General features: G+C 45.6%; 1 protein-coding gene across 3 annotated transcripts; it reads right to left on the reverse strand.

The window, feature by feature from the left end:
• Window positions 1–4037: 4037 nt before the first annotated feature.
• Window positions 4038–9606, reverse strand: COMMD4 (COMM domain containing 4). Of its 3 annotated transcripts, XM_059180340.1 has the most exons (8): window positions 9535–9606; window positions 6043–6114; window positions 5771–5836; window positions 5560–5599; window positions 5155–5274; window positions 4906–4986; window positions 4402–4578; window positions 4038–4314 (listed from the first exon to the last, which is right to left on the reverse strand). In XM_059180340.1, the coding sequence occupies exons 1-8, from the start codon at window positions 9535–9537 to the stop codon at window positions 4274–4276; spliced, it is 600 nt and encodes a 199-aa protein (XP_059036323.1). In that variant the 5' UTR covers window positions 9538–9606; the 3' UTR covers window positions 4038–4273. The 3 variants fall into 3 exon arrangements, with proteins under 3 accessions (XP_059036323.1, XP_059036324.1, XP_059036325.1); XM_059180341.1 differs by lacking the exon at window positions 5771–5836; XM_059180342.1 differs by lacking the exon at window positions 4402–4578 and having other exon boundaries at window positions 4038–4401.
• Window positions 9607–19712: the final 10106 nt, after the last annotated feature.

A 19712-nucleotide genomic window follows, 5' to 3' on the forward strand; every position in this document is an offset into this window, starting at 1 on the left:
TTGGTATCTTGTTGTTTTGTTTAAATTAAGGTAAAACTCACCGTGTGGAATGCGTTTTGACAAATATATACACTCACATAACTATGGCCACAATCAAAAGAATACATTCCCCTCACCCCCCACCAACCTGGCAGTTTCCACTTCCACCCCACCTGCTGGCAAACCCTGACCTGCTTTCAGTCCCTATGTTTTGGCCTTCTCCATGCTACCACATGAACGGAATCGTCAGTACGTAGCCTTCCGAGTCTGGCTTCTCAGCATGATGCATTGAGACCATCCATGTTATGTTCATCAGCCGTTTTCTTTCGACTGCGGAGTAGTAGTCCGTGTTTATCCAGTGTTTATCGAGTTTCCAGCTGAGGGGCGCTGGACTGTGTGAAAGCATTCCTCAGCACCCCGCAAATACCATTTCACATCACATAAACTTTTCACCTAATGGCTCTACCATCTCCAAGGATCCCTGCCTCAATCAAGTATTTAAGCAGGATTTATAAAGTGGTGGTTTTTCTCTCACTCCTTGTACCTTAATGGGAATTCTTCTGTAAAGAAGAGCTTTGCCTCTTTGACTAAGGCCATTTGATTGTCCTGAAATGTTAAAAAGACAGGATAAATTCTGTATTCCTTCCCTTTAATGATCAATTTTCAGACTAAGAATCTGGTGCACTAACATCTAATGGTGACAAATTAGGACTCATTTGGGGTTTTTTTGGTGGTGGTGAGGGACTTTGTCTTTTATAGACTCTTTCCTATTATTGATTCATGGATTTTTTTTTTTTTTTTTTTACATTCAACACAAGTAAATCCATTGCCGTCTTTATCTTCTCCCCCATTTAATGGAGTACTTATCAGGCACCAAAACTATACACACAGAGGAACATAATTCCCATCCTTAAGAAATTCAGAAGGGTAGGGGCGCCTGGGTGGCTCAGTGGGTTGAGCCTCTGCCTTCGGCTCAGGTCATGATCCCAGGGGCCTGGGATCGAGTCCCACATTGGGCTCTCTGCTCAGCAGGGAGCCTGCTTCTCCTCATCTCTCTCTCTGTCTGTCTCTCTGCCTATTTGTGATCTCTCTCTCTCAAATAAATAAAATCTTTAAAAAAAAGTTAAAAAAAAAATTCAGAAGGGTAAATGAGGCAAATGAGTAAATACAAAATGACAATCCCGTATTACCACAGGAGTAAGAGATGCACCTGTGGGATTCTGTGACAGCACAGAAGAGGGAATGCAACCTGGGAAATCAAGCAAATGTGAAACATTTGAGGAAACTTAGAATTTCCTATGACTTCCGCCTGCTGCTTTTTGTTTAATCCATTTCTCTTTGGTCTTCCTCCTGCCCTCCTGTGGGTGACCTGAATTTTCAGAACTCCAGTTTGACTTATCAGTATAGGTTTCAAGTGCAATACATTGCACGGCCTTTGAAGTAGCTGTTCTAGATATTACGCACACGTGCTTGCCACAGTTCACTGGTGTTAACATTCTAAATGTAGGAATCTCACCTCTTTTCCCCCTTTCCTGTTTATAATAACCTTGCGTGTTTCCTCTACACACCACATCCAGCAATGTTTTATGTTTTGCTCCAGCTGCTGAACATAACTTGAAATGCTCAAGGAAAGTCTAACTGTATCCACAGCTTCACACCTTCCATCATTCCTTCTCCCTGATGTTCCAAGATTCCTTTTCATTTCCTTCCTGATCAGAGATCCTCCTTTCGCCTTTTTATTTTTAGGTTAGGTCTGCTGGTGACAAATCATATTAGTTATCCTTTGTCTGAGAATATCTTGATTTTCCCCTTTTACTCTTGAGGTAGTTTTTGTGGAATACAGAATTTTCAGTTGACACTTTTCTTTCAGACCTGAAAAATGTGCTTCTCCCTTTTGGCCTCTATGGTTTCTGACAAGAAATCCACTCATGTGTTTCCCCCCCATAAGGTAACATGTCATTCCGCTCTTGTTTGCTTTCAAGATTTTCTTTAGTTTTCAGAAGTTTGTTGTAATGTTGTACCTCGGCATGGATTTCTTTGGGTTTAGCCCATATGGGATTCATTCAGCTTCTTGATTCTGTAGGCTTGGGTCTTCTGCCATATGGGGGAAATTTGCAGCCATGATTTCTGTGCATGCTTTTTCTGTTCTGCCCTTTCTCCTCACCTTCTGGGACTCTGATGACATGAATATTAGATCTGATGTTACAGCCTGCAGGCTCCGAGGCTCTGTTTGATTTTCTGTGTGTTTATTTCCCAAACTAATTTCTGTTGTCCAGATTGGGTAATTTCTATGATTATCTTCAAATTTATGGACTCTTTCTTCTGTTGTTCAGTCCAGCTTATTTTTACTTTGATTGCAGATTTTTCTAAAACTTCTCATTCTTTGTATCTCCTATTTCCTTGTTAAGACCTGAGGCATTTTTATTACGGCTACTTTAAAATCCCTGTCATACAAGTCAGGAGTTATCTTAGTGTTGGCATCTGTTGTTTTCTCATTAAAGTTGAGATCTTAGCTCTCGGTTTGCTTGTTTTTTTGAATCTTGGACATTTGGGGTATTGAGACTCTGCATCTTATTTAAATCTTCTTGGAGCACTTGGGGGGTTTAATTGGTTGAACATCCGAGTCTTCATTTCAACCCAGGTCATGATCTCAGGGTCATGAGATCGAGCTCTTATCTGCTTGATTCTCTCTCTCCCCCTCCCTTGCTTGCATGCAAAAAATTATATATTTTATATTTTGTAGATGTATATACATATATATAATATATATGCATGCATGCCAGGGGGGTGGAAGAGGGGCTGCAGTTTCTCTGCAGTGTGACCGGAGGACAGCAGCTGCCATCTCTAAGTCTCCCGTCTCATCAGATGGCCCCTTTCCTGATCCCCTGGCTCAAGAGAGCAAGCTGCGGTTGGGGCTTTCGGTGTGCTGGGGTTTCTTGGGTTGCCAGTCTCTGGCACCCAGCCCAGGACACATGGAGCAAAAAGAAAACCTAAGGATGGCTCTGCTCTGCTGTTCTCCAATTCCTGAGGATCTCAGAGAATCTGCCTTCTCTTCACCTTGTAGAGTCTTCTGTCCAAGGTTTTCAGCTGTACTTAGTGGGAGGAACAGGGGAAAGCGCATCTGCCCCATTTTTCCAGAAGCAGAGGTCAGGACTGGAGTCAGTCCTTAACTTTTTGCTGCTTACAACTGTCACATCTTTGGCCAATGGAACGAGCTGGCTCCTCCTGAGGGCTCTCATTGTTGTTTGGTAGCTTCCCTGCACCCCAAGATGTTCTCAGGTCACTTGTCTTAGCTCAGGGGACTGTCACAAAACCCCATAGACTGGGTGGCTTAAACAACAGACATTTATTTCTCATAGTTCTAGAGGCTGGGAAGTCCAAGGTCAAGGAGCTGGCAGATTTGGTTCTTAGTGAGGGCCTTCTCCTGCTTTGCTGTTCTCATGTGGCCTTTTCTTGGTACTCAATTGTGGAGAGAGCCTTTCTCTTCTTCTAAGGGCACTAATCCCTTCATGAAGGTCCCACTCTCATAACTTCATCTAAAACTAATTACTGTCCGGGGCACCTGGGTGGCTCAGTGGGTTAAAACTAAGTACTGTCCAAAACCCCATCTCCTAAAACCATCTCACTGAAGGGTTAGGGCTTCAACAAGGAATAGGGAGTGGACACACACATGCAGCCCCTAACCCCACTCCTCTTGCCAAGGAGTGGTTCAGGCACGGGCCCTCCTCTCTTCCAAACGAAGATGGCAGCAAGAGCGAGGCTCTCTCCTTTCTCTACTCGGGGCATCTTGCCCTGGGGCTGTGAGCTTGCTCTCAGCCTGCAGACATGGCCAGCACAGGAGGCAGAGCCACAAACACCGCAGGACTGGGAGCTAGAACCCTGACTTTCTGATCTACAGACAAGGTGTTTCATTTCAGTCCTCATTCTGCCTCACCCCTGACCTGCCTCAACCAGCAGCTGAAAAGAGAGAGTGAGTAATGGGCCAGGGAGGTTGGATGTCACTTGGTTCCTCTCACAAAAACCTTTCATCTGAGCCAAAAAGAAACCTGTGCACGCACTCCTTTACACTTCAGTTTATTCTTCCGGCTCATCAGAACTGCTGACAAGTGCCCTTCGCGGGGCAGGGAAGGCAATGCTCGAGAAGTCCTCAGAATCCTTATGCTGAATTCTCATGTGGGAACCGAGCAAGTCAGACATCTGGGAGGCCAGGCCTCCAGGGTCCTGGAGTTGCGGCCACCCAAGAAGAGGAGTTTGGAGGGCAGCGATGCAACGCGGGCCCCAAACACCCTTCTCCTCAGGCCAGGGAACTCATCAGGGTCTGAGCCTGCTTCAGTTCTGCAGAGGGAAGAGGTGAGCAGGTGGGTGGCAGTCCGGTGGGATCTGGGAGGGCCCTTTCCCCTTCCAGGGACAGCTGAGTCTCACCTGCAAGGAGGACCTGGAACTTGTCAGCTGAGAGCGACATGGCCACAGGCTGGGCTGCGGCACCCGAGGCAGCTGCCACCTCCAGCTTCAGGTGCACCATGGGCTCTGCCACAGCCTGAAGCAAGCTGGAGCTCAGGGTGTAGTCCACCCGCCAGCCCACACCTGCCAGCCTGTTCACTGTGAAACGGGGTGGCTGTCAGGACCACAGGCTGCTGAGCTACACAGCCCTCAGCCCACACCCGGCTCCGTTCTCAACCCTTCAAGGCTTTGTGGCTTTGAGAACCTCTCCTCCCTCTGACCTAGGGAAGGGGCTCAATAATCAGAGAGATTATCCACAGCAGGTCTCAGAGGAAAGAAATCTGGGCTGGAGTCAGGAGTCCTGGCTCCATGACTGCCTGACATGTGACCAGGGTTAAGTCTCCTTTCTGAGGACCAGCACCTCCCACGCAGCATACATCTTCCAGATCGGAGCCCAAACTCCACCCTGGCCCCTGCCACACTCACCACGCAGGCTGCAGGCCCGCAGATGCTCCTGTAGCGGGCTTTGCTTCTCCTCGTAACAGCGACACAGGCTGGCCGCGTGCTCTGGGGACAGAATGGAGGCCCCTTGATGTAGCCGGTGGGGGCTCAGACTGCTCACAGGGCTGGTCAGGTTCCCGGAGGGCAGGGCATATCTCAAAGCCACTCGGCCTGGCCTGCTGCCCAGCACCCCGGGCACACAGGTCCCCCGCCCGCCTGCCTGCATACCCGTACCTTTGGGGAGCCCCAGCTGCTGCAGTTCACTAGACAAGGACTCGCCATCCACGCTATGCTTGGCCGCACTGGAGAGGATGAAACTCAGCACTGCCACCGTGGCCTTGACATCGCCCGACTCTGGGGGAACCCGTGGGTGGGGTAGGGGAATGTCACTGTGGCCTTGGCCACCTTGTTGCCCCACTATCTTCAGCTCCCAGCGCCCGGGCCTCCTTGAGCCATGAGCACAGCTACTGCCTCCCCAGGAACAGGCAGAGGGCGGGATTGACAACACAACTCCTTCCCTGGGGCTCCTCTGCTGAGGCAAGTGCAGCAGGACAGGCTGCTGGGAGGAGGGGCCTCTGTGCTAAGCCCCGCTGAGCATCCACTGCGGCCCAAAATTCTGTGGACTGAGCGGGTACTCACCAAACCTGGCATCAGCGGTGAGCTTCAGGATCTTCTCGTACTATGGGGAAAGGAGGCCCTCAGGGGGTGCCAGGCCCCTGCTCACCAGCCACCTGCACCCCAGTCTGCATCCTGATTGCCCTCCCCGCCACCACCCCCGATTCTGATGCACTTTCAGGGCAGTAAGGATCAGAGGGTCATGAAACAGTGGGGTGCTGGGCCCTGCACTCACGTCAATCCCCTGTCCCAGAAGCTCCTTCAGCACCTGGCTACACAGCAACCTCAGCTTCACGGAGGACTGGAGGGGAAGGCCTTGCATGAGCCAAACTGGCCCACCCCACCCCTCCATGCTGGAGGGCTGGCCACATATTAGAGTCACACAGCAGGCTAGGACAAGCTGAGAGCACTGAAGCCCCAACTTCAGAGGAGCCTCACCACCCTCCCTCCCCAGAGCCCCTACCCTCAATCCCCGCCTCCCACCCTAGAAGACCCGGTGCACTCAACAATCTTGGCCAGCGTGCTGATCTCCGCCAGGACCCAGTCAGGACAGTCCAGATCACCACAGAACCGGAACCTCTGCACAGGAGTGAGGCAGGCGGTCAGGATTCAGGGCTCAAGTGTGGCCAGGGGTCTCCCACATTACTGCTCTTCAGGGATCCATGCTTCCTGTCCAAGATGGATGCCTCTGGCCATTTGTTCTTTCCTATTACTAGGCTGTTTAGAGAACCCCCTCACAGACCCACCTGCCACCAAACCTTGCTCTGTTGCCTATCCTAGGCATTCATGTGCTCAGGAAACACTGACTGTGGCAAACCCCACTCTAAGCGCTGGGAGTACAGAACAGAACAATGTCCTTGTCATGACGTCAGTGACCTATCACTTCCCCCCGCCAGCTCCAGCCACACTGGCCTCCCTGCTATTCCGGCTACACCAGGCACTCTCCATCCTGTCCTTGCTGCCCCTCTGCACACCCTGCTCTCTCACCTCCTTCTGGTCTCCGCTCAGATGGGCCTTCTCTGACCTTCCTTCCTTCCTTCTTTTTTCTTTCTTTTCTTAAGATTTACTTATTTATTTGAGACAGCACGAGAACACCAATGGGAGGGGCAGAGGCAGAAGGAGAATCTCAAGCGGACTCTGCACTGAGCACAGAGCCTGACCCAGGGCTCAGTCCCAGGACTCTGAAGATCATGACCTCAGCTGAAACCAAGAGTTGGACACTTAACCAACTGAGCCACCAGGCACCCCTGCCCACCCCTGTTCTAAAACAGCCCCTTGTACAAAGGAGTTTCAGAGGCCAGTGGGTATGTTCATTATCTTGATCGTGGGAACATATACATTTCAGAACTTATTGAACTGTGCATTTATAAACGTGTGTTATTACTGATTTTATCTCAGTAAAACTGTTCAAAAATAAAATAGCTCTTCTCCATCATGCTTTAGTCCCTAACCTTCTTTCTTGATCTCCACAGAAGACATCACATTTATTATTTCCTCGAGGTCTGTCTCCTGTTAGAATGCTGGCCACATCTTGCCAATATTCTCCGTTCCCTGGATCAACTGTCCTTCGGCCTGTCTGCCCGGCAAAGCTCCAGAGCACAGGAACATACATGGCCAGCTTCCCACACCTCTTACATACAGGCTGCTTACAAATGCTGGGAACAAAACCCTGCAAACCAAGGACACCCACATTCTCCTGGTTCTGCTGGGCCCTCAGTGCAGCCTGGCAACACCATGTCCCCTACTTGCCCCAACCAGTCACCTCGGTCATGTCAGACCTGCTCCACGATCCTTCAACTACCAGCTCTCTTGCTGTTTTTCGCCTGAACCCCCAGCACTGGTGCTTGTATGTGGGCTTCCCACGAAGTCCTCTAGCTGTGGTCCCAAATGACTGTCACTAAATCTGGCCTTCCTCTTCCCAACTCCCCAGCAGCATCCCACATGAACCTGTCCTCCCTGGTGAAGCAGCATACAGGAGAGTATTGTTCCCTGTCCTTGCCTCGGTCTCATTTGCTGGCTCACCCTCCTTCCCCCAGCCCCCAAATGGTGATCTCTGCACACTGCCTGCATCATTACTCCGGGGCAGGGGCCTGGGACAACTGATGAGGTGACAGGACATTAAGGATAGTCTTGCACTTCTGTCTCTATTTCAGGAGTTTTCCACCTTTTTCTGCCATAGCCTCATCTGGCATCTGGTGGAGCCTTATAGGACTTTCTCAAAACCATGTTTTTAAATGCATAAAATACACAGGATTGCAAAGGAAACTAAGTTAAACTAAGTCAAGACAGTCAAATTGGTGATGTGATGTTTCAAGTCTAATACCCGTAACTTAAAATGATCTGCATAAATATGTGAACAATGTCACCAGCTGTAATATGATACAAAAATAACTAATTTCTATTGGTGACAAAGTCAGAGGTGCTATGAATAACTGGGGTTGGCTGCCAACATTCATAATGGAAGGAAATGCTAAATTTCAGTTTGAAGTTAGTGAAAATTAAGATGTGAGGTTTTTCCTAAGTTCATGGGCCCCGACTTCTACTCACAGAAGTCATCTACCATCTCTGCGTTATCTACATTTTTTACAAGAATGTGTTCCTTGTGTAATTTCTGAAAATGCTGGCATTTCTCTAGGTTCTGCTCTGGGTCCTCTGTTCCCAATTCACATCACTGAGATGTTACATGTTTTTAGGCTTACAAGGATCATCTTTGTGCTGACTCCCCAATTTATAATTGCATTGTAGCTTTGCGCAGTGGCAGTATCGTAGCCAATGAGGTTTATAATTGCATTGTAGCTTCTCTTCTGAGTCTTAGACCCTTAAATCTAGACTGTCTTCTAGCCAGCTGCACCTGATGGCTAGCAGAAACCTCACACAGAGCCGCCCATCAAAGTTAACTTTTGGTCTTCGCACTGAAACCTGCTCCCCTTCCTATGTTTTCCACCCCACTGAAGCACCACCACCCAGGAGCCAACCCCAGTCACCCCGCTCTCCCTTTTCCCTCTTGCCTTTCCCCACTTCTATCTCCACTCTCTCCGCCCTAACTCAGGTCACCACCATCCCCTGGGGGTCTGCTCCCCTCCTGCTCCCTCCACAAGTCAGCCAAGAGGATTTTCCTAGCTTCCCAGGGCCCTCTTCTTAAAGTCTAAACTCCTTTCAGTGCTCTCAGGACCCAGCAGGATTTGGTCTTTGTTACCTGTTGAGCCTCATGTTTCACTAACGTCCAGGTGATACCCTTCCAGCTAGGTTACCTGCATCCTAGTGAGCCATGCTCTCTCTCACCTGAATGCTGTTCTCTGAAGATAGAGGGCCCCCTCCCCAAGCCTCCTAACCCCTGGTACACAATCTGCACTGCAGCCGGCCAGCTCTCTTCCCTGCCCTCACGCCCTCCGGTTGCTGTCACCCTCAGGAAGCCTTCCTAACGGTACACACAAGGCACAGTTAGGTCCCCTCCCCTCAAGTCTTAAGTATGCCTGCCAAGTCAAGCCTCCTGCAGCTTAAGCCTCAGTGCCTGGCACGCTGGATGGTGGAGAGTAGGCACTCAAAGTCTGTTAAAGGAATAAATGGATGGAGTTGTTGAGAAGTCCCAACCCTTTCTGGCTATGGGAAGGATGGAAAGACTTCCGAACTGGGCGTAAGACTAAGCCTAATTCTATGCAAGTTGTTCTCCAGGTCACACAGGAGGGCCGGGAAGAGGGCACCTCTGGGAGGTCGTCCGGGGGCGAGGAAGCCCTGGAAGCGCTCCCGTTCCAGGCAGCATCCACTTCCAGCCCTGGGGGGTGCGGGCCCTTCCTTCCCGCGGAGGAGGCACCGGGACTCCAAGCTCGCGGCCCCCCAGCCCGCCCGTCCTGCCAGCCGGACGACCGCACCCAGGTGTCTGCCGAGGGGCCGGGACTGCCTCCACCTCCCCGTCCCGCCGCTAAGTCTCCCGTGGCAGCAAAGGCGAGAGTCGGGGCCCTCCCAGCCCGCCCCGGCGCACCGTCACCGCGCGGCCCTCACCATCGCGCCAGCAAGCCGACCCGCCTTCTTCTCCGACGCGCGCGCACTGCTGACGCGACGGTCACGTGGTGTGGGCGGGGCCTTCGGGCCGGGGGCGGGCCGAGGGCTAGCAGGGCCGGTTCGGGGGAGGGGGAGGGGGCGGGACCGGGGCGAGCGCGGGTGGCCGCGGCTGGAGCTCGCGGGGAAGGCTGATGAATTCGGTGTCTCCCCAGAACCCTTTCCCGGAGGTGACCGGCGTCAATTCCCCTTCCCCGACCCGGTTTAGTTAGAAAAGAGGGCGTGCGAGTCATTGAATGTGTTCGACTTAAGAGAGCAGGAGTCCGGACCCCGGAGCACTTGGAATGATTCCCTTGTGAAGGGGTATTCAGGTCGGTCCCCGCCAGTAAGCCGTGCCCTTATCGATACCTATGGACTGTGGCAAAAGGCGTTTTAAAAATTTTCCTGAAATATGATACACATACAGAAAATTGGGCGTATTGTAAGTATAAAGCTTAAATGAATTTTCATAAACTGTACAGCCCACATCTCCAGCACACATATAAGGAAACATTACCAGTAAGCCGCATAGCTCCTTCGAGTGCCTGAGTATTTGATTTCATTTTGATGAATTCCCCTTAGTTGCCTTAGTTACAGTTGGCTGTAACAATTGACATGCCCAGAACTCTCCCTGTGGCTTCACCAACATTAGATCTTTATCTTAGTTTTTCTCAATGGAATAGGAGAAAAATAGGCTGTTTTAAGTGGCATTATCCTGCTTACTGGTGAGTTTGAACAGAAGATGGACTAGGAAAACTAAGTTTCCAATATTCACTTAAAGAGGTAAAAAAAAAAAAAAAAAAAAAAAAAAAAACACAAACCAGCAACAGCACCAAAAAATACCCTAGAGAATAGACTAAAAAAACCAAAGAAGAAATTGAACAATCTGAGATCTCTTTTCGATTACACATCCCAGCCCCCCATAAACCGGGCCCAGCTGGTTTTATTGTTGCAGCCTTTCAGGCTTTCAAAGGACAGAACCCATCGCAATTAAACTGCTCCATAAATAGAAAAAGATGAAAGCTTCCCAATCCATGCCAAAATCGATCTCATTTATAAAAAGCTTTTTAAAAATCATAAATATCAGCATGTTGAAGTCAACAATGTGTTAAAATGCTACACTATGTCAAAGAAAAACTTCATCTTAAGAATTATAAGACTGGCCCAACTTCTGTTTCATTATACTAATAGGTTGAAGAAGAACACAGTTGATAAGACTTGGAAAACCAGTTTTGATTCAAAAGGAGAAAAAAGAAAAATTGGGAATAGGTGGAAGCTGTCTTAAGTTGATCAGAGTATTTGAAAAATAAAAGACCAAACATGAGACTTAACATCAAAGTATTTAAATCTGGAAACCAGGCAAAAGGGTGTCCTTTTTTTTTTTTTTAAGATTTTATTTATTTATTTGACAGAGAGAGATTATAAGTAGGCAGAGAGGCAGGCAGAGAGAGAGAGGAGGAAGCAGGCTCCCTGCTGAGCAGAGAGCCCGATGCGGGACTCGATCCCAGGACCCTGAGATCATGACCCGAGCCGAAGGCAGCGGCTTAACCCACTGAGCCACCCAGGCGCCCAAAAGGGTGTCCTTTTAATGTCATACTGAAACATTGTCTCACAGATTTGTTTCATAAATAGAGATTGACTCTTTGGAGCAGTGGTTCTCTGACTTTTCAGTGTGTCAAAATCACCAGGAGGGATTGGGGAGACAGAGGTGTGTCCCACCCTCAAGGTTTCTAATTAAATAAGCCTGGGATAGGAAACAAAAACGTGCGATTTCCACAAGTTCCCACGTGATGCTGATGCTTCCACTTTGAGGACTATACTTTGAAAACCACTAATGTAGGAAAACATACCTGAAACGTTATGATGTGATCATTTATAGATTTCTGTCTAGGAGAAAATCCCAAAGAGTACAGTATTATTGCCCTGTAAGACATCAACAGATTTTCTGATTGGGCACACTAGAAATGCTTCTCAAAATGTTACTTGAACTTGCCTTACCATTTTATTGAGTCCTTCTTTTTAAAATTATTATTATTTAAAGATTTTTATTTATTTATTTGACAGAGAGAGATCACAAGCAGGCAGAGAGGCAGGCAGAGGGGTGGGGGAAACAGGCTCCCTGCTGAACAGAGAGTTCGATGCGGGGCTCCATCCCAGGACCCTGAGACCATGACCAAAGCTGAAGACAGAGGCTTTAACCCATTGAGCCACCCAGGCGCCCCCCCTGAGCCTTCAATGATTAAATATTCAACACTCATTCTTTCTTTATTTGAATGACAGTCATGCTTTTTACTTTTTGCAGATTAAACTTTGAGAAAGTATACTAGCCCTGAACAGGAAATACTCGTATACTTCAATACTAGACGGGACCCATTAAAGTCTGGAGCAGTTATGTGCCGGCATTTACTGTGATCCAACATTATTCTAGATGCTTAGGCCAGTGGTTCTCAGCTGAGGGTGATTTTGCCTCTCATGGGTATTTGGTATTGTCTGGCGATATTTTTCTTTGTTACCACTAGGGGATGCTGCTGGGATCCAGAAGACAGAGGCCAGAGAGCCTCCTAAACATTCTGCAGGGCTCAGGACAGTCCCCCATAATGAAGAATTATCTAGCCAAAAATGTCAATAGTGCTGGTGTTAAGAAACTCTATTCTAGATAAATAAAACATGGGAAAACCACTAGCATAAATGTTGGAAAAGAAAAAAACTCGTGGGGCACCTGGGTGGCTTAGTGGGTTAAGCCACTACCTTCGGCTCAGATCATGATCTCAGGGTCCTGGGATCGAGTCCCGCATCAGGCTCTCCGCTCAGCGGGGAGCCTGCTTCCCTCTCTCTCTCTCTCTCTGTCTACTTGTGATCTTTCTCTGTCAAGTAAATATATAAAATCTTTTAAAAAAAAGAAAGAAAAAAGAAAAAAATCTCGTATTTGCAGATGACAGTCTATCTGAAAAATCAAAAGAAGCACCTGAAGAAAAACTAGAAGTCACAGAATGCCAGTTGCCCGGGGTGGGGGGGAGTTGGGACGGCAGGGGGAACGGGAGGGCGGGGGGCGGGGGTGGAGGGGGGAAGCAGTGTGAGGTGGAGCATTGCGTGAGGCTTTCCAGGCCTACCTGGGGCAGAGGAGAGTCAGAAACCCACAGGTAAGCACTCACTTGTCCTAGCCCCATCCACCTCACAGGTGGAGAGCTAGATGCAAGCAGCGGAGCCCAGGCCACATCTGTCTGACTTCCTATCAGCCTGCGAGGAAACCAGAGGTCCAACTGAAAGGTCTTGAGAGCCCTGGCCCAGTTCTGGTTTGCCTTATGAAAGTGAGGCTGGAGGAGGGGCAGGGTCAGTCCAAACCATTGAGCCCATGAGGGGAGGACTCCAACCAGAACCCAGGAACCCTGAGACTAGCTGAAGACCCTATTCAATGGGTTCACAGATGGCGGTCGGAAGCCATTCCAGCCTCTGGCCAGGATGAGTTTTTGGCTTCTAACTCCAAACCCCACCTCACCTTTCCCTTTTATCTCAGCTGGCTTCCACAGTTAAGCACCCCCACATCAACCGTGAGTGTCTCCCTTAGCTCTGGGGGACTGGGAGCACAGTCGCCAGGTCAGCTCCTTGGGCTGGACCAGATGGCCAGTCACAAACTAGCCCCAGTGCACCTTCACCATCAGCTGGGCCTTCCTGGACCACAGAGCCATGTCTGGGGGGCAAGGGTGCTCTAGGGTTCTGGGGGGTCCTGGGGGGATTTCAGGAATGAGCGCTTCCTGAGACTTCCACCTCCTTGCTGTGCACAGCAGCAGGACCACCCCCAGACCCACTGCAGAAAACACTGAGCTTTGTATCCACCCCAACTCTTACGCTGGAGTCCTTCCCCAGGGGGCTGCTGAAAGGGGAACTGGTTCCATCTGTTGGGGAAAGGTCATAGGCAGTCACCTCTTTCAGGATTAGCCCCTCCTTCCTTCCTTCACTTACTCACTCACTCACCACATACCCACTGATCACTTCTCAATGCCAGAGAGTGGGCACCCAGGGCTCGGGGAAAGGGGGGGGGGCTCACTCATAGGAGGTGACAATGGTGGGTGTGAATGTGGAGGGGGCAGTGGGAGCAAACTTAGGGTGAGGGTGTCCAGGCAGAGAGCCCACCTTATGCGTGGAAGCCTTCCTGATTCTTCCAACTATAGTCAGTCTTGGCTAGATCACAAGGAAAGGCTTCGCGTTTCTTAAAAATGATATTTAATATGTTAAAATTATATAACTAAGGGTGCCTGGATGGCTAATTAGTAGAGCATGTGACTCAATTTCGGGGTTGGGAGTTCAAGCACCACATTGGGTGTAGAGATTACTTAAAAATAAAATATTTAAAATGAAATAAAAATAAAATTATATAACTAAACATGAATATCATAATAAAAATCACAAAATACAACTAAAAGGCAACCCAGAGTATGGGAGAAGATATCTGCAAATGACATAACCAGCAGAGGCTTCATATCAAAAATATGTAAAGCACTTATACAGCTCAACACTCAAAAAACAAATAATTCAATTAAAAATGGGTAGAAGACATAAATGGACATTTCTCCATTGAAGACATACAGATGGCCAGCAGATACATGAAAAGATATTCATCATCACTCATCATCATGGAAATGCAAATCAAATACACAGTGAGATATCACCTTATACCTGTCAGAATGGTTAAAATAAAAAACACCAGAAAAAACAAGTGTTGGTGAAGATGGAAAAAGCATCCCTCTTGCACTGTTGGTGGGAATGCAAACTGGTGTAATCATGGTGTAAACAGTATGGAGGTTTTATTTTAAAGTTAAAAATAGAACTATCAGGGCACCAGGGTGGCTCAGTCATTAAGCTTTTGCCTTCCACTCAAGTCATGATCCCAGTGTCCTGGAATCCAGCCCCATGTTGGGCTTCCTGCTCAACAGGAAACTTGCTTCTCCCTCTCCCTCTCCCCCTGCTTGTGTTCCCTCTCTCACTGTCTCTCTGTCAGATCAATAAATAAAATCTTAAAGAAAAAATGAAACTATCCTATGATCCAATAATTGCACTACTGGGTATTTATACAAAGAATACAAAAACACTAATTCAAAGAAATATATGCACCCCTATTATTATAGCAGCATTATTTATAATAGCCAAATTACCAAAGCAGCCCAGACGTCCATCAATTAATGAGTGGATAAAGAAGATGAGAAGGGGTGCCTGGCTGGCTCAGTCAGTGAAGAATGGCTCTTGATTTTGGGTTACGAGTTCAAGCTCCACTTTGGATGTAGAGATTACTTAAAAAAATCTTAAAAAACGATGTGACTATATATATATATATATATATATATATATATATATATATATATATTAGAAAGTAGGTAGAGCAGAATTATGATTTCTAAAAGAAGGTGAAACTTACATCTTCCTCATTTTACTGCTATAAGCAACCAACAGCCTGCAACCTTGGGAAGGGGAATCCAAATAAAGCCCAGCTCTCTTGCTGAGTTGAGATGGGAGAATGGAGTTTAGGAAGATCAAGGCAGATAGAATATGAGGCAGAATACCAGAGAGGAGGACACTTCAGAGAGAGAGCATGAGTGAGCACATTCTGGAAAATTACAGAAGATGCCTGAAGTATTTGGCTCAGTACTGATATATACACATGTGAAAGAAAACAAGTATGGAGGGGAAAACTGGAAAGCAGAAGACCAAACAATTCCCAGAGCATACAAGAGACTAGAAATAATTCCTATTTTCTCTAGCCAGAATAGGAACACCTCCTAATACACATGACTTTGAACAGAATCCTTAAAAATTTTTGTCTTAACAGGGGTGCTCAAATAGCACTGGGATAAAGGCTGGTCTGAAACTTTCCTAACAAAGCTTGAAAGCAAGCCTTGAATAGATCTAATTTTTTAAAAGTAACTTAAATGATGTGGGAACAAAGTTCAAAACTATTTGAAAGAAAATGACTAAATTCAGTTTCTACAACAGCAGAATCACAGTGTCTACCACCTAGTCAAAAATTACCAGGAATGCAAAGAAGGAAGATAATAGGAGCCATAACAAGGGGAAAAATCAATCCATGGAAACAGACCCTGAAATGATAAAGGTGATGTAATTAGCAGATAGGAACATTTAAAAACAGTGGTTATAAATATATTGCATGTGTTCAAGAAGGTAGGGAAAAATCTGAACATGATGAGAAGAGATAAATGGAAGATATTTAAAAAGTCATTTCTAGAGACAAGAAAATGTCAACAAATGTGTGGGATTAACAGATTAGTCACTGCAGGAAAAAAAGATCAGTGAACCTGAAGGCAGTGAACTTAAATAGAAGGTATCCAAAATGAATCGAGGATAGGAGACCCATTACAGTTGATCATTCAGTTTCTGCTGCAGTTCTGCCATACTTATGATTCATTTCTGTGCCAATTTCCTACTCAATCTACTCTCCAGGGGTGGGAGAAGAGAGTTTCTTTAAATCCTGTCTTAGGGGGCACCTGGGTGGCTCAGTCAGTTAAGTGTATGCCTTTGGCTCAGGTGATGATCTCAGAGTCCTGGGATTGAGCCCTGTGTGGGGCTCCCTGCTCACCAGGTATTCTGCATCTCTGTGTCACTCTCCCTTGGCTTTCCCTCTTTCTCTTTCTCTCTTAAATAAAAGGTAAAGTCTTAAAAAATAATAAATAAAACCTATCTTTGTCTATGAATGGCCTCTCACTAGCAAAAGAGAGGATATTTCTTTTATTTATTTATTTACTTATTTATTTGTCAGAGAAAGAGAAAGAGAAAGAGAGAGAGAGGGAGCACAAGCAGGGGGAGCAGCAGGCAGAGGGAGAAGCAATCTCTCCACCAAGCAAGGAGCCTGATGCAAGACTCCCAGGACCCTGGGATCATGACCTGAGCTGAAGGCAGACACTAAACTGACTGAGCCACCCAGGCGTCCTAAAAGAAAGACTATTTCAAGCATTAAAAATAAATTCAATGAATTGAAACACATAAAATATGTCAAGAATCTATGACTGCTCTGAATTGATAGTTGACTAAGTCTGCCATTCTATTTATTTAGAAAAAAGTAAGTTGGTTGACTTCAGAGTATTCTAGTGAACCAACTTTTATTGTAAAAACTGGTAAATAAAATGGAAAGAATCAAGTATTTTTTTCCTGCCTCCTGTATAAATTATACTTTAGCATTACCAAATAGGAGAGTGGATGTCACTTAGAATCATGCCCTTAAGGTTCACACATGGTATAGTATATTGCAGAATTCATTCCTTTTTAAGGCTGTGTAATAGTCTATTGTATGTATATACTGCATTTTGCTTACCCACTCATCTGTCCACAGACACTTGAGTTGCTTCCATGTTTTAGCAACTGGGCATAATGCTGCTAGTTTGTAACATGGGAGTACAAATATCTCTTCAAGATCCTGCTTTGAATTCTTTTGAATATATACCCAGAAGTAGAATTGCTAGATCATATGGTAATTCTCTTTTAAATTTTTTGAGAATCCTCATATTCTTTCCACACCAGTGGTATCACTTTACATTCCCACCAACAGTTCACAAGGGCTCCAATTTCTTCACATCTTTGCTAACGCTTGTTTCTGGTTGTTTGTTTGTTTTTCTATAGTAGCCATCCTAATAAGTAAAAAGTGATATCTCATTGTAGATTAGAGTTGCATTTTCCCTAATGGTTAGTGATATTGGGCATCTTTTCATGCGTTTATAGGCCATTTGTATGTTTTCTTTGGAGAAATGTCTATTCAGGTCATTTGCCCACTTCTGAACCAGGTTGTATTTTTGTTGAGTTTTAGGAGTTCCTAAACTTTTAGGAGTTTAGAATGTGTATTTGAGATGTTAATCCCTTGTCAGATGCATGATTTGCAAATCTTTTCTCCATTCTGTGGATTGAATTTTTACTCTGTGGATAGTAGTCTTTTGAAGCATAAAATCTTTTAATTTTCATGAATCCAGTCTGTCTATCCATGTTGGGCTCCCTGCTCAGCAGGAAGTCTGCTTCTCTCTCTCCCCCTGTTCCTCTCCCTGCTTATGCTCTCTCTCTCTTTCTCTCTTTCAAATAAATAAATAAATAAATAGATAGATAAATAATCTTAAAAAAAGAAATGTAAATGGGGACATTACTATCAATTCTACAGAAATAGAGGTTTGTAAGAGTATGGTGAACAACTGTATGTTAACAAATTGGATAACCTTGATGAAATGGAAGAAGTTCTAGAAACACAAAACCTACCAAGACTAATTAATGAAGAAATAGAAAATCTGAATAGGCCTATAAATTGTAAAGACCTTAAATCAGGAGTAAAAAATCTCTCATCAAAGAAAAGTCCCAGACTTGATGGTTTCACTGCTGAATTCAACCAAAACCTTAAATAAGAATTAATATCAATACTTCTCAAACATTTCCCAAAAAATGGAAAAGGAGAGACCCTTCCTAACACATTCTCTGAAACCAGCATACCTTGGCACTAAAGCCAGAAAAAGACACTGTAATAAAACTATAGACCCACATCCCTCACACAAACATTGATCCAAAAATTCTCAGCAAAATGCTAACAAGCAGAAGTCAGCAAGCATATTAAAAGGATATATCCCCAAGACCAAGTGGGATTTATTCCTGGAATGCAAGGATGGTTCAATACATGAAACTTGATCAATATGTCACATCAACAAAATGAAGGGGGAAACACTTGATTGTTTCAGTTGATTCAGAAAAAGCATTTGAGAAAATTCAACACCTTTTCATTATAAAAAACACTCAACAAAATAGGAATGAAAGGAAATTACCTCTATATAATAAAAGTGACATATTAAAAACCCACAAGAAATATAATACTCAATGGTGAGAGACAAACAGCTTTTCCTCTAAGATCAGGAACAAGACATATATTTCCACTTTCTCCACTTCTACTCGACATACTACTGGAAAGTCCTAGCCACAGCAATCAGCCAAGAAAAAGAACTAAAAGGCATCTAAATTGGATCCATGAGGCTGGATCCGAGGACCTTGAGATCATGACCAGAGCCAAAGGCAGATGCTTAAAAGACTGAGCCACCCAGGCATTCCCCCCGCCATTTACATTTCTGATTTTAGAAATCTGAGTCTTATTTCTTATTTTCTTAGTCCATCTAGTTAAAGTTTGTCAACTTTTTTTTTTAAAGATAAGTGTCTTTTTTTTTTTTTAAGATTTTATTTATTTATTTGACAGAGAGAGGGAGCATAAGGAGACAGAGTGGCAGGCAGAGGGAGAGGGAGAAGCAGGCTCTCCACCAAGCAGGAAGCCCGATTCAGGGCTCAATCCCAGGAGCCTGGGATCATGACCTGAGCCAAAGGCAGCCGCTTAACAGACTGAGCCACCCAGGCGCCCCCAAGTTTGTCACCTTTTTAAAAGAGATCTATTTATTTATTTGAGAAAGAGAGTATGCACACGCAAGTGAGTGGGAGGTGGAGAGGGAGAGAAGCAGACTCGTTGCTGAGCATGGAGCCCAATGCAGGGCTTGATCTCACAACCCTGATATCACAACCTGAGCCAAAATTAAGAATTAGATGCATAACCAACTGTGCAACCTAGGAGTCCCTCAACTTTCTTGATTTTTACGAAGAACCTCCTTTTGGTTTCATTAATTTTTCTGTTTTCTAGTCTCTGTTTCATTTTTCTTAGCTCTAGTCTTTATTCTTTCTTCCTTGTACTAGTTACGGGCTTAGTTCATTTGTTTGTTATTTAGGTTGTTGATTTGAGATCTTTCTTGTTGTTTAGTGTAAGTATTTATAGCTACAAATTCCCCTTTAGCTCCACTTCTGCTTCGTCTAGTAAGTTTGGGTATTCAGTTTCATTCACTTCTAAGTATTTTCTAATTTCCATTATGATTTTGTCTTTGATCTATTGATTGTCTAAAAGTGTATTGTTTAGTGGAGCTTAGGTGGCTCAGTCAGCCACCCAAAGTTATAACATACTAGCTTTTACACTAATAATTGTGGGGTTTTTTTTCGTAAATGTTAAGTCTCTCAAAGTGGGTAGGAAACAAAAAGTACGGTGGTAATCAAGATTCTTAAAATATCCTTTTATACAATAAAAGGATAGGCTGAGTAATAGTCCATTGTATATGTTTATATAAAGGATACCTTTAAGG

The sequence above is a fragment of the Mustela lutreola genome, chromosome 7, assembly GCF_030435805.1.
Source record: "Mustela lutreola isolate mMusLut2 chromosome 7, mMusLut2.pri, whole genome shotgun sequence".
In the NCBI taxonomy this organism is placed as follows: Eukaryota; Metazoa; Chordata; class Mammalia; order Carnivora; family Mustelidae; genus Mustela; species Mustela lutreola.